This window comes from Salvelinus fontinalis, chromosome 4 (assembly GCF_029448725.1).
Source record: "Salvelinus fontinalis isolate EN_2023a chromosome 4, ASM2944872v1, whole genome shotgun sequence".
In the NCBI taxonomy this organism is placed as follows: domain Eukaryota; kingdom Metazoa; phylum Chordata; class Actinopteri; order Salmoniformes; family Salmonidae; genus Salvelinus; species Salvelinus fontinalis.
Genome location: NC_074668.1, coordinates 28380717 through 28395439, shown reverse-complemented (window position 1 = coordinate 28395439; position 14723 = coordinate 28380717). Strand labels below are relative to the sequence as shown.

The 14723-nt window shown below is 46.2% G+C and overlaps 1 protein-coding gene across 14 annotated transcripts in view; it reads right to left on the bottom strand.

Moving 5' to 3' along the window:
• Window positions 1-14723, bottom strand: part of LOC129853467 (splicing regulator ARVCF-like) — a 233760-nt gene that overhangs the window by 62644 nt on the left and 156393 nt on the right. For 12 of the 14 annotated variants that reach the window (XM_055919546.1, XM_055919540.1, XM_055919538.1 and 9 more), the window contains 3 exons: window positions 9405-9566; window positions 9018-9038; window positions 4061-4731 (listed from right to left, as the gene is read on the bottom strand). In XM_055919546.1, coding sequence (XP_055775521.1) covers window positions 4061-4731; window positions 9018-9038; window positions 9405-9566 — 854 coding nt within the window. The remainder of the gene's footprint in view (window positions 1-4060; window positions 4732-9017; window positions 9039-9404; window positions 9567-14723) is intronic. The other 2 variants (XM_055919541.1, XM_055919547.1) reach the window with 1 other exon arrangement.

Here is a 14723-nt window from a genome sequence, read left to right as displayed (position 1 = left end):
TGGCAGTGTGTGTGTGTGTATATATGTGGGAATGTTTGCATCTGGAAGTGTGTGTGTGTGTCTGGAAGTGTGTGCGTGTGTGTTCCATGCAGACAGAAGCTCTGATTAAAGGGAGGCACCTCCATCTGTACTTCCCACCCATGCACTAGGCATAACTTTAACCATTAGTGCTATCCAGGACACTCTAAGCTATAACCTCAACCTTAAAATTGGTAATATCTAACGTTTTGGGTGACCCGACCAAATTCATAGAAATCTGAGTTATAGATCTATCATTCTACATGAAAGCAAGTATATGAAGTAGATCTGTTCTGTGTGTGCTATTTCTATGCTTTCCATTCTTAAGTATTGTTTTTGAGTCTTTTACTTCAGTTACGTATACCAGTTTCAAAATGCTGCACACAATATTTTTGGTTATGGAACATATATTTCACAGCAGTTTAGATGGTACAATGATTCTCTACACTATCTTATCTTATTTTGTTTCATAAACTGAAATTAGGTGAACTATGAGTTTTCGCAACCAGGAAATTAACGCTGGAGCGATATCTGCATAGCGCAACTTTAACCTTTAAAAATGTAAACTTCAATGGGGTAGGGATGTCCCAAGGACCCTGGACAGCAAGGACGTAAATACTGTTTCTGGAGTCTGTTTCTGACCGTTTGAGCAGACACATGCACATTTGTGGCCTGCTGGAGGTCATTTTGCAGGGCTCTGGCAGTGCACCTCCTTGCACAAAGGCGGAGGTAGCGGTCCTGCTGCTGGGTTGTTGCCCTCCTACGGCTTCCTCCACGTCTCCTGATGTACTGGCCTGTCTCCTGGTAGCGCCTCCATGCTCTGGACACTACGCTGACAGACACAGCAAACCTTTTTGCCACAGCTCGCATTGATGTGCCATCCTGGATGAGCTGCACTACCTGAGCCACTTGTGTGGGTTGTAGACTCCGTCTCATGCTACCACTAGAGTGAAAGCACCGCCAGCATTCAAAAGTGACCAAAACATCAGCCAGGAAGCATAGGAACTGAGAAGTGGTCTGTGGTCACCACCTGCAGAACCATTCCTTTTTTGGGGGTGTCTTACTAATTGCCTATAATTTCCACCTGTTGTCTATTCCATTTGCACAACAGCATGTGAAATTTATTGTCAATCAGTGTTGCTTCCTAAGTGGACAGTTTGATTTCACAGAAGTGTGATTGACTTGGAGTTACATTGTGTTGTTTAAGTGTTCCCTTTATTTTTTTGAGCAGTGTATAACACATCACCACGCTGCATTTACATTCCAGGGTGTGTATGTGTGCTTGATTAACAAAGTCCCCGAAATGCAGCCCAGCACTGTCAGAGGCTGCCACAATGCTATTATGCATCACCTTTGAACATCTCCATGACAGGCACACAGGATTCCTCTCTTCCTCCCTCACAAACTTCCTCAGCTCACTTCCCTTCAAACTGGCTTAGGGCCCTTATTTCATTCTTCTCCGATGGAAAGAAAAAAAGAGAATATAGAAGTTTGAATAAATCCATCTGTTACAGATCACTGGTCAAAAAAATAAGTATTTTAAACACACACTGCTCCACGTCAAACATCACCTTCAATTTGCTTGAGGTTTCTTTCTTGTGCTACAGAGTACAGGAAAGGTGGACACTGTGTGGCCTGATGGGACTGCACAATCACAAGGGGAGATAATGTGGTACTAGCCTTGACAGACAGACTTAAAAAAAAAAATGACAGGCAACATTCCGTTATCTGGCAATATTTTTAAGAACCCAATTCATACAGTCCCCATTTTTACCACATTCTTGCCGGGATAAGCCTTTTATATCTCCCGCACACAATAGCGGCAAGTAGGAGGGGTAGTAGACGTGGGCCGATGTGGGTAAATATCTATTTAAATACATCAAAGAAATCCATTATTATCGGGTCTATGCAGCCTATAGGGAAACATGGCTGCGCCATGAAATTTAAATCAATAGTTGTTTTGTTCATTATACAGACAAGACATTTACCCTGATCACAGTAAACACACATTTTATGGTAGGCTAATAATATAATGGAACATAACAGAATAAAATACAAATAATATTTGCGTCAAGGGAACGTGTGAAATTTGGAAACAGAGCCCGAGCTTATGTTTTGTATATTTAAAAAAAATATCCATGTTCAAATCTCTTCCCTACCCTCACTCTGCTTCGTTTGGGAGCAGGCGTCAGGTCTTCCACAACCTCCGCGGGCTTTTGGAGTTGCCTATATGCGATCGAGGAAAATAAAGAGTCCTACACTTGATTTAGGCTACATTATCGCATGCTAAACGTTTCTGATCATTGATAAATGAGGTTTACCACCACCACTTATTTGCCCAGACAGAATTAACCAAATATACAGAATATTCAGTTAAACAACATCACATTGATTAAGACTAATCACAGGCTTTTAGGTCGGGAGTAGGCCTAGGCTACTAAATTACCGCAAGTGAAGAGCAACATAATCCACTTGTTAGGCTACATAACATGCTGGCTAAATGTTCTGATCAGCGCTAATAAATGAGCCAACCAGACAAGATGATCGCGCGCGGCACTCACCTCAATTTAGCGAACATTTCCGCAGCCTAATTGTAGCCTAACCACCGCTAGCAACATTAGCGTATCAATAATGAGCGTTTAACCCTCCCACATGAATATAAAAGTACAGTAACGTCACCCTACAGTGTCATTCATATTATAATATTATACTTCACACTGCTAGGTAACGTTCGCTAGCAGGGGGGGGGCAACTGTCATGCAAGTGTCGAGCGCAACCCCCCCCACCTGAGGTAGCGTCGAGACAAGTTAGCAAGTTTACATTGCTGTATATGTGTAGCCAATGTGCGAAAAGTCTAGTAAGTGTGTGCCAATGCCACCTCAGCATTATGGCTACATTTCATCCTAAACCATATGCAGAACTTTAGCGCAATCATGACTAGGTCGGTCCTCGGAAATAAAAGTTTAGGATTTGATAACAGCAACACCTTTCAGTTACAAAGAAAAAAGGTGGTGGGTTGCCAAAGTTTGTCGGAAAAATCTGGTTTGAAAGGTGTATAGGTGACTAAGGGCCCATTATGAGGGTTTTGTCAGAGGCTAACTGGCTGGTTTCTGGCAGAAGTATCTGGAGGTTACAGACATGTTAATGAAGGTCGCCCAGAGTGACACGGCTCAGGGAAGAGAGACAGAAAACACCGTCTCTCTCCCTCTGTCTCACTGCTTCTCTTTCTTTCTCGCTCCAGCTCTCCCTCAATCTCCTCTTCCTATGTCTAACGATCTCCACTTTCCCTCCGTCTGTTTCCCTATCGAGCTGTCCGTCGCTCAAGGTCTCTTTGTCGAACTGCCTCTCTCTCTCCCCCTCCCTCTGTATATCTGCCTCTATTTCTCTCACTTCCTAACGGTCTCTTCTCCCTCCCTCTTTCTATGCCTAACAGTGTCTTTCTGACATAAACACATGTTCAACCGCCATTTGCATGAAAACGGATATCAAAGCCTCTTCCCTTCAACACCGCCTCCTCTGTAAGAATCTGAAGGAGAAAAGACATCTGTTCACATATTTACACACACACACACACACACCTTTGTTTCTCACGCATTCTAGAAGAATAAGACATGTATTCTTAATTTTCCTCATCTTGAGAAGACTATTCTTCTCACGTCTCAGGCAATGCCTGTAGCCATGCATAAAACCAGTCCTCATTGTGCACCACTTAGAGGAAAGAATTGGTCTCCTGCAGCTAAGACGCACCAAGGCGTAGCTAGGATACAGCTAGGATGATACAGGTTGTTACATCCTCTCAAACAACAATCATCACAGCTAAGATTCTAATCGCAACCCTGCTCAAAAGATGAGTCCTAACTATACTTTATATGTAACAAGAAAGACTTGTTTTCAAGATAGACCTGGCCAAGAAAGCAGCTCACATCCATTTTTTCAGACAACCTAAACCAGACCAAACCAGTCCAATCCTATCTTCCAGGTCACCTAAACATTTTCAGACGACTAAAACCAGACAGCGTTCTGTCACGTCTATCGTTCTCACCTGACACGTGGCCCGTCGCGGAGCGGCTCTCTCACGGTCCTGCCGCGGTTGGTGCCAGGCAGCGTGCCTTGGCGCCGGCTGGCGGTGGAGTAGTCAGGGTCCAGGTCATAGGGCTCCTCCTCCTCAGGGCCCAGGCTGCGGCGGTCGTCCTCCAGTCCGTAGGGCTCTGGCTGGAAGCGTTCTGGCTGTGACCGGTTCAGGTCCACACTGCTGCTGCCCATGGGCACCTGAGGCTGGGCCACGTGGCCGTAGTCATCCTTCCGAATGGGTAAGGTCCCGTAGCTGTTCTCCGTCCGGTAGCTGTTAGCCATGGCGTAGGGATAGCGGGGCGGTCGGAAGTTGACGCCACGCGACAGGCTGCCGTAGTTGTCTGTCACGTCTCCAATCCCGTAGCCGTCGTGGAGGCCATAGTGACGCCCACCATACTGGCTCCCGCCGGCATCGGGGGGGAGCGTGTCGGTGTAGGAGTCGTTGTAGTTGTAGGAGCGAGTGAGCGTGGAGGTGGCCTGCGGCGTGGTGATGTAGCGCTCGCCGTTCTTCAGGTAGCGCCGGTCGATGGAGTCTGTGTAGCTGCCCAGCGGGGAGGAGCCCTCGGGCAGGGGCAGGCCGTCGGGGCCCAGGGGCACCTGTCGAACCGTCCGCGTGGTCACCGTCTTCACCATCTTCGTCACCTAGAGGAGAGGAGGTCACAAAGACAGAGTTAGACTGATTACATTATAAGTTAAATCAGTTACTACCCAATCCTGAAAGCCTAGTGTGTGTGTATGGGCCACACACACAACAGTTGATGAGGACAATGTTGAAACATTCTGATCACCCTGACATGACTGTACTTAGCAGTATGTTCAGGTGTCCCACCAGACAGACGACAGATTAATCCCGTCCCCAGACAGCTCTCTCTATATGGTATTAAGTCAGCCTGGGGAGGAGGTTACCTACAGATAAACCCAGTGAGAGACAGGTGGTTAGGACGGAGACACAGCATGGACACAGCACACCGATGCAGCCTGTTGAATCACAGACAGGCCAGTGGGATGCCGATGCCACACAGTGAGAGTGCTGAGGAATGAGATGAGGACAACATTGTTCCTTTAAAGAGTGACACTGCAGGCAGGCAGTGTCGATAACAGGTCGAAGGTCATGCATTGGGAAACTCCGAAGGAGAAAGGGTCGTACCATTGCTTTTCATCCATTTCTATTCGAAAAAAACAAGGCTAGGTTGTGTTGGAAATAAGGGTGAGTTTGTGTGACATGTCCCCCCCCCACATATGGAATAGGGGGCCATTTCGGAAGGTGACAGTCATAACTGGGGACTGACTGTCTTATAGAGCACTAGTATACTATATCTACTGTATATCGATACATTTTGTACTTCCTACATCACACTCCTACTTGTCTGAGTCCTGAAGCCGTCTGGCAGTCGGAGAGTTAGCTGCATCTAACCTCAGCCTGAGGTTCAGCATTGATACAGAAACCAATTTGCTGCCCAGTGAATTCTGCAGTGGCGATAATTGGCTATTTTGTCCGCGGCTATAAATTCATTTTCAGAATTAATGAGATTGATGAAAATTAATCGTCATTGGAAGGGGCCCCATGTCTGATGCGATTCGCGTTGTGCCTGACAAGGTGCACGGAGAGGGTCCATTCCCACAAGAATTGAAGCAAAGGCATGAAACGATAACGAGGAAACGCAATAAGGTCCTAAACATCTCAAAAGAGGAAGCAGGGAACAACACGTGAATCATAAATGTTAAACGTTCACAGTCATTACATATGAGAACTTGAAATCTTGATCCCATTTTCACAAAGCCTTTAGTTTGTTCACACCCTGTCCCCAACTGTGAGGTATTTTAAATTCAAAATCGGCCAAGAAACGGTCTATTCCCAGTCATGTTAGTGAATAATTATGGCGCTTCGGTAACATCTAAAGACCACCCTTCACTGCCATCCATCGGTTTGCTACTTCACACTACGCTGGCAGAGCTGCTCCCCCTCCCTTCGAGTGTAACTCGCACACAATCTTCCCTTTCATGTTAAAAATAAAGCCTTTGTCAGATTCCAAACTTAATGAAACAGCTTGAACCGCTGGCCTTGAAATAACAGGCTGGCTTTCTCTTCTCAGCTGCTTGATTAGAGGACTTTTATTGCCATTCATTTCAAATGGAGGTGGTGACGGTAATTGAGTGCAGTTCTGGTTGGGACGGGAGTCGCTCTTCACTCAAAAGGACCCGATGCCTCCTACACTGTGCTAAAATGTGGAGATGATCTCTTAGGCCTGGGGTTGAGGACCACTACCAGGAACTATTCAGCAGTGTTCTTCAATCCTGATTCTGGTCCTAAAACGGTATAACCACCACAGGCTAAACATCTGCCGTGGCCCAAACTCCCTCCATCTTTGACGAGCCCGTCTTCCAACTCAGCCAGGGAGAGAAGCCTTGAGGAACACCCTGTTTTTGTACTAACCTGACTTCTAAAGAGCCTTCGCTGGTACGGCACGAGAAACCCTCAGACAGGTTTCAAACTGAACTTTGATCCGCTATAGATCACAACATGCAAAAACAAGCAAACCGGGGGCCTGGGGATGGTGCTTCAGAGAAGGCTACAGAAAAGGCCCATCTAGACTACTGTAAACGGGCTAAACGAGAACCTCTAAAACGCTGGTGTGTGTGTGTGTGTGTTTGTGGGTCTGTATGTATTTGTCAGGGCCATGTAGCTAAGGCAGTGCGCTCCCTCGCTCTAATGGAAGGTGCTTGCAGTCAAACCGGGGCCTATGTTTACCAAGTGTTAGGCTGTTAAAGGGGAGGGAGGGCAGGCATCCCACGCTGTTTTTATAGCGCCGTAACACTTTCACCATCTCTGCCGCATTCAACTTTTATAGACAGAGAGCTCAAAGTGATAAACCAACTGCCCGGGAGTTAGTGGGAGGTTTAGGGAGATATGAGCAGGAAGGGTTAGGGGTTCACTTCAAGACAAAAAAACTGCCTTTGGGTTCTTTACGGTGTCTGTCTGTGATGGGGTGGGAGAAGAGGTGGGCATTTGGGTGCTGGGTTTGGACTGCGGTGAGATGGAACCTTCCGGCACCATCAGGGTCTCGATGATGGTCACTGGCAGGTAAGTGTGGCGGGTGATGGTTTTGATCACCTTGGTCACCTATGGGAAAGTGTTGATGGCGGAGGTGGTCAATAAGTAGTACCGGGCATCACATTGGCAGTTGTCTGCACATACACGGTACATGGACGAGCCTGTTGATTCAACCCATTCAACAACATAGGAAAAAGATTATCACCAAAACAATGACAGCGTAAAAACAGAACATTCAAATTGACTGCCGCTACAGTTTAGCATTTTGTATCCGAGTGGGTTTCGTTCTTTCCATTCAAACCTTTCTCCCTCGTGTGTGCTGTTGTGTATTAAGGCCTGTTGTGTTGTTTGAGTTTGTGGCGTGCCTTAACCCTCATTTACTCCCATCCACAGGACACGGAAGGAACGCTGCTGCTTTTTATAGCTTTTATTTACCTCCTTTAAAAGAACAGTGTATCACACAACCCTCACTGGACCACGTCCACAGAAAAGCACAGTGTGTTGGGAGGGAGATGGAGGATGGACATGGTGACGCCCATTCCCTGTGTGTGTGTGTATGTGTGTGCTTGCACGTGATGCAAAGCCTTCCCTTCCCACCAGTTAGTGAGTACCACATACTAGCCAGCCAGTTGACTGACTCACTCCTTCACAGCTGGAGCGGTTAGATAGTTAGCCTTTAAACAGCGAACGCCACTCCACATTAACTTATTCCCAGGCCTTCTTCTCGTTTGTTTGTTTCAGTGTGGTGGCTGGCTACTGATACTGCTTATACTGCTGCTTGCCTTGTTTGCATACGTGTTTAGCATTAAAAAAACACGTTTTTTTCCAAAAGCAATAGTGTGAAATCTCGTTGTGCTTGGAGGGGATACTCAGAATACATGAAAGGAAATGCATTAGCAGTAAGTAGCCAGCTGGAGCCTCCTGTTCAAAGGAACCCAATTACACATACTGTAAATTCAACAGATAAGAAAAAGAGTGAGAGGGCGAGGGAGAGTAAGAGAAAGAAAGAGAGGGAGAGAGAGAGAGAAAGCGATTGAGAGAGAGGGATGAAAGTCTGGAAATGTCACGTATGCAGGCGGCTTCCATCACAAGCTGGCTGGCCAACCGATGACACCAATTAGAAAGGAACGGTCAAAACCGTCTCTTAATCTGCTTCTTCCCCTCAAAATGACTTCCAAAAAGCATCCTCTTTCATCCCTATGGAGTTGTGTCCTTAAAATCAGTGACCCTCACTCCCTCAATCCCCAAGCCCAAGCCCTTGATTAATGTTTTATTTAGCTGTGTGTGTGTGTGTGCGTGCGCCTGTGTGTGTGCCTGTTCGCTTTAGTGTACATGTGTCCAATCCCTTACAATAGGATAGCAGCACACACAGTGAAACAGAGGGATTAGCTGGGCTGTTTAATTGCAGACTCTGTAGTGTCTCTAGTGTACCAGCAGCTCTAGCCAGGGTCATTCCCTAGGGTCCCTCCCTAGGGAACCAGACTTCAGAAAATAACATTTCCGCTCTATTTGGCCTGCGTCCCAAATTGCACCCTACTCCCTATATGGTGCACTAGTTTTGACCAGAGCTCTATAGAACTTGGTGCCATTTTGGGAGCCCCATTCCATCCGGAAGCACACTGCACTGAGACACTGTCTGGAGAGGTAGTGTGCATGGCGTGGAGCAGGCCTGACTGAAGGGGGAAAGCTGTGAGCTACGTTCAGGAAGGACAGTAAGAGTAAAAATACTGGAGCGTTGGGCTGGCTGTGATGCGGTAAGAGACAGACTGCCTGCGTGACAGAAGGGTGTGGCCGAACGCGGCTGACATGGGCACACACAAAATGGTGTCGTGAGTTGATTGTAAAGTGATGAGGGGGGAAATTTTTTCCAACTCACCTTCAGGTTAGTTGACATATCCTTATATAGAAACAACAAAACACAATAGAGGGGAATCAAGAAAAAAGAACCCGCAACACAGAATACTGTAGGAGCAATACTGAAACAGTAACCAAATTGTAAGACAAAATCTGGGCAGCTGGCTAAAGGATCACGGGCCTTAGAGACCGTCACTTTAGGCTGCCGAGTTACCATAAAACAACTACCATGCTGTTTTACTGCAGCAACCTGCCACATACATTTCACAGGGTTGTAACCAACACAAACAATTTGTTGCATTAAAAAGTTTCAATAAAGTGTGTGGGCATTGAATTTCTTTTCCTCCAGCACCTAGGTACCCACTACCTAATTTGATGTGATGTGTGACAACGTTGCTTCCCCCGGTACCTTGGTTTCTGTGCGTCGCGTGGTGCCGTCGTCGGAGGTGACCACAGACACGTGGGAGGTGGGTGTGCCAGGGTCCTCCTCAATGGTGACCGTCTCCTCCACCATCTCCTGGGGCTCCTGCATCATGGCCAGAGACGACGTCTGGTTACTGGGGCTCTGCTCCTGGAGAGAGAGTGAGGGAGGGAAGGAAGAAGAGGACACTTGTGGACATGGAGTGGACCATAATATACAAAGTGATGTTTTTTTTTAAAGGAGATCTGTGTGCCGATCACTTGGGGCATTTTTTTTATTGATAGCGGATCTGTAACCACCGGGGTATACTGTATGTAGTCTGGACTCTGGTACTGAACCTACACACACACACACACACCATACATACAAGGTCTGAGGATGCAATTTATACGCAGTTACAATATCCCATCATCATCAGAAAAGATGTATCCAGTCAGAAGTGGCCATAGCACTCAATGAAACCAAAGCCTAGAGGGCTATCAGGCATATTGCATTTGATCCATATTGTGTCGGCGTGCGTGCGTGTAAAGAACTACCTGTTCCTGCCACAGGAAGTTCCATGAGGTCATCCACTACTGTACCAACACTCTGCTTCCATACTCAAAAGAAAATTAACATCAACAAACTACTGTACACCCTCTTCATGTGGAATATAGGAAGGAAGCCATTTGCATTTAATCATCAACAACCAAGTAGCGAGCGCAAGAGAGAGAGAGAGCGACGGAGGGAGAGAGAGAGTGAGAGAAAGAACTCAAGACAGAATAAGAGCAAGAGGGAGAGATGAGTTGTGTGTGGCATTGTGGGTTTAGCAAAGTGGCGTGGAGGGAGGGAGGGCTGGGTGAGGCAGGCACAGAGTTGATGATGCCAGAGGGACTGTTTGTTTTCTAGGAGTCTTTGAAGGTGCTAACAAGCGGGCAGTTCTTCATTGATTAGCCAAGCAGTGTTAGCTAGCCACTTCAAAGACCCTCTGTCTCACTGAAACCTGATTGATCTGCTGCCCGTCCGTCTTGCTGATCAGTCAGAAGACTCCGCTTTCATGTTGGGGATCTTCTCCTCCCTAATCCTTTGGGCCGGGCTGTTAGGTTTGCGTGTGTGTACAGGGATGGGAGGGGAGGGGGATTCTGGACATCGTTTTCAGGCACAAAGTCAAAGAAAGTTTCTCCTCGTCACAGCAGTAGAGTCAATTAGTGAAGTCAATTGTGTGTTAAGTAATTTCCCTCGGAGCAGTGTGTCAGCCCTCCGTTATTGGGACTAATGACTGGGAAGAATAGCTGAGGTACAGAGAGTCATTTTCTCAGTCAACTGTTGTGGGACGTTTGAAAAAGCAATTGACCTTTGGTTAATCAAGTAGTGTGGGATGAAAGCTCTCTTTGTAACGGTCCTCAGAAGAGAGTGTTTATTTCCCTAGCAATGTGATGTAATACTTGGTGGTTCTTTGTGTAGGACGAGACCAAAAACCTGCTGCATTCAGAATTGTCCCCGTCTCCGGTACTGTACACACAGTAAAGTATGTCTGACGTGGGCCAGACCTGTCAGTTTGAACATCCCTTCACCGGGATGCAGGGAACTCACAGGCTTGAAGGCTGACTAGAGGACTGAACTATGGCGTGCGAGTTTAGAAGTCGGCAACTGTGCAAGCATGCAAGAGAGTGCATCCGTGTGTGTACAGGGAATTCTCAGCTGTGGTAGCCAGCCAACGGCCAGGACAGCTCTTCCTGGCTATACTTGAGACACCACATCCCTGATCGCCAGAAAAAAACATCGAAACAGGACTATGTAATCAAAGGCCGCCACTTAAAAGACTGACAAGCAAGCTGTGGCTAGAGCAAAGCAACTCAGCGGCCTACTAGCTGACTAACCAGCTGCTTGATCCCAGAGTAATGCCTCGTCCGTCCTTCCCCCTCTCTCTTTCTGCCTATTCACTCCCACCCTTCAAAAGAAAGAAAGAACGAAAGAGAGCAAAAAGAAAGAATGAAAGAAAGAACGAAAGAAAGAGGACGCATACTGGGAAGAGATGGGGGAGGCTGTCATCTAAAGGTGACCTTTCATTGGAATAAACATAAAAGGAATGCGCGCACACATGCGTGTCCAAGTGATATGTACTGTTGCCATGATACACATCCTATAACTATACTGAACAAAACTACAAACGCAACATGTTAAGTGTTGATCCCATGTTTCATGAGCTGAAATGAAAAATAATCAAGAAATATTCCACGCACAAAAGGTTTCTCTCTCAAATTGTGCACAAATTTGTTTACATCCCTATTAGCGAGCATTTCTCCTTTGCTAAGATAATCCATCAACATGACAGGTGGCATATCAAGATGCTGATTAAACAGCATGACCATTACAGGTGCACCTTGTGCTGGGGACAATAAAGGGACACTTTAAAATGTGCAGTTTAGTCTCAATACAATGCCACAGATGTCTCAAGTTGAGGGAGTGTGCAATTGGCATGCTGACTGCAGCTATGTCCACCAAAGCTGTTGCCAGAGAATTGAATGTTCATTTCTCTACCATAAAGTGCATCCAACATCGTTTTAGAGAATTTGGCAGAACGTCCAACCCTGCCTCACAACCGCAGACCACGAGTAACCACGCCAACCCAGGACCTCCACATCCGGCTTATTTATATAAGTACTCAGACCCTTTGCTATGAGACTCAAAATTGAGCTCAGGCACATCCTCTTTTTTTGATCATCCTTGAGATGTTTCTACAACTTCATTGGAGTCCACCTGTGGTAAATTCAATTAATCAGACATGATTTCGAAAGGGACACACATCTGTCTATATAAGGCCTCACAGTCGACAGTGCATTTCAGAACTAAACCAAACCATGAGCTCGAAGGAATTGTCCGTCGACCTCCGAGACAGGATTGTGTCGAGGCACAGATCTAGGGAAGGGTACCGAAACATTTCTACAGCATTGAAGATCCTGAAGAACACAGCAGGCTCCATCATTCTTAAATGGAAGACGTTTGGAACCACCAAGACTCTTCCTAGAGCTGGCCGCCCAGCCAAACTGAGCAATCGGAGGAGAAGAGCCTTGGTCAGGGAGATGACCAAGAACCCGATGGTCACTCCGACAGAGCTCCAGAGTTCCTCTGTGGAGATGGGAGAACCTTCCAGAAGGACAACCATCTCTGCAGCACTCCACCAATCAGGCCTTTATGGTAGAATGGCCAGACGGAAGCTCTCCTCAGTAAAAGGAACATGATAGTCTGCTAGGAATTTGCCAAAAGGCACCTCAGACCATGAGAATCTAAATTCTCTGGTCTGGTGAAACCAAGATTGAACCCTTTGGCCTGAATGCCAAGCGTCACGTCTGGAGACACAACAAAGACATCGCAGTAGTTTTGGGACACGTCTCTGAATGTCCTTGAGTGGCCCAGCCAGAGTCCGGATTTGAACCCAATCGAACATCGAGAGAGACCTGAAAAGAGCTGTGCAGTGATGCTCCCCATCCAACCTGACAGAGCTTGAGAGGATCTGCAAAGAAGAATGGGAGAAACTCCTCAAATACAGATGTGCCAAGCTTGTAGCGTCATACCCAAGAAGACTCGAGGCTGTAATCACTGCCAAAGGTACATCAACAAAGTACTGAGTAAAGGGTCTGAATACTTATGTAAATGGAACATTTCCCGCCCAAAAATGTATATACAAATATATATATATATATATATATATATATATATATATATATATATATATATATATATATATATATATATATATATAAAAAAAACATTATGGGATATTGTGTGTAGATTGATGAGAATTTACCTAACAAAATGTGGAAAAAGTCAAGGGGACTGAATACTTTCCGAATGCACTGCATATTACTGTGAACCAAAGGATTACACATATTGAACAAGATCATAGCTCGGGAGGAACACAAGACAACGCAATATTCCCCAATTACAGTTAGGTCAGCAGATGCCATACTACAGCTCCACAGAATGAAAGACCAAAATTTCTGAGAAAGGCTTCGGTGGTCAACCAATTTAGGAGAGAGAAGGGAATAGAGAGGAGAGACTGAAGTGTCAGACAGACAATGATTTGGCCTCGAGGCAGGTGGAGGATTAGCCAAACCTGCACTTTATTCAGCCTTTTCTGTCTGTATCCGTCTCACAGTATGGGAGCAGAGGGCTGGCTCTATCCATATACCCCGCTTTACCTCTCCGACAGCTCTCCAAGAGGAGGAGACGCTTTACCTCTCCGACAGCTCTCCAAGAGGAGGAGACGCTTTACCTCTCCGACAGCTCTCCAAGAGGAGGAGACGCTTTACCTCTCCGACAGCTCTCCAAGAGGAGGAGACGCTTACACACAGGTGAACTCCTGACACCAGGAATGTTAGGAAAACGCCACAAGAAATGCTTCATTAGTCCACTGTTGACAACGTCCCATAATGTTTTTCTTGTCAGCAGTCAAGTTGAAGATATTGGACTTTCAGAATCCAAATTGACGATCATCAAAAAAATATTTAAAAAGTTTCACAGTTTCCTATGAGATGGCCCTGTGCTCCACTAATACAGGCCTGTAAAAACTGGCAGGTCTGAATCACTACCACACAGCCCACTAGTCAGTGAGTCATGGAATTCCCCTGCAAGATGCACAGGCTGTGTCCTGAATGGCACCTTATTCCCTATGAAGTGCGCCACTCTTGACCGTGCCTATAGGGCTCGGGTCTAAAGTGCACTACGTAGGAAATGGGGTGCCATTAGGGACTCACCCACAGATTGACACAAGGTCACACAACAGTACCATGTCTAGCAGAGGGAGAGGTCTTCACGGTATTGTATATGATTATGAACATACGAATGAATCTCCTTTTGTTTACATTGAACAGAAACGTAACAAAATGCAGAGAAACAATATTAGTTGAGAACGTAAATGTGATCCTGTTCAGTTTCCTTCTCAAAGTCTTGCTGTGATACGGAATCTGAGTAGTTTGAGTATTATATTTCACTGTAATGCATCTTTAGAGAATACCTCTCCCATCATTCCGAGACGTACTAATGTGGGTTGTTCTGGATGAAACGGTGGGTGAGAAAAGTAGTGAGCGGGAGATGTAGAGATACAGGGGATGTTAATTAACAGCAGCCTCCTATCTCTATCAAGCCCTGAGTCATCAATCACACAACCATCAGGCCTGTCCCTGCTAGGAGATAGCAGAGGAGGGGAGGGAGGTGAGGAGGAGGGGGGAGAGAGGAGTGAAGGGAGGGCAGCCTCTGTGCTTGATGCTTCAGTATGAAACTATACGTGGAACAATGATCCAAGTAGCTAGGCCTAAAACTCTGCAC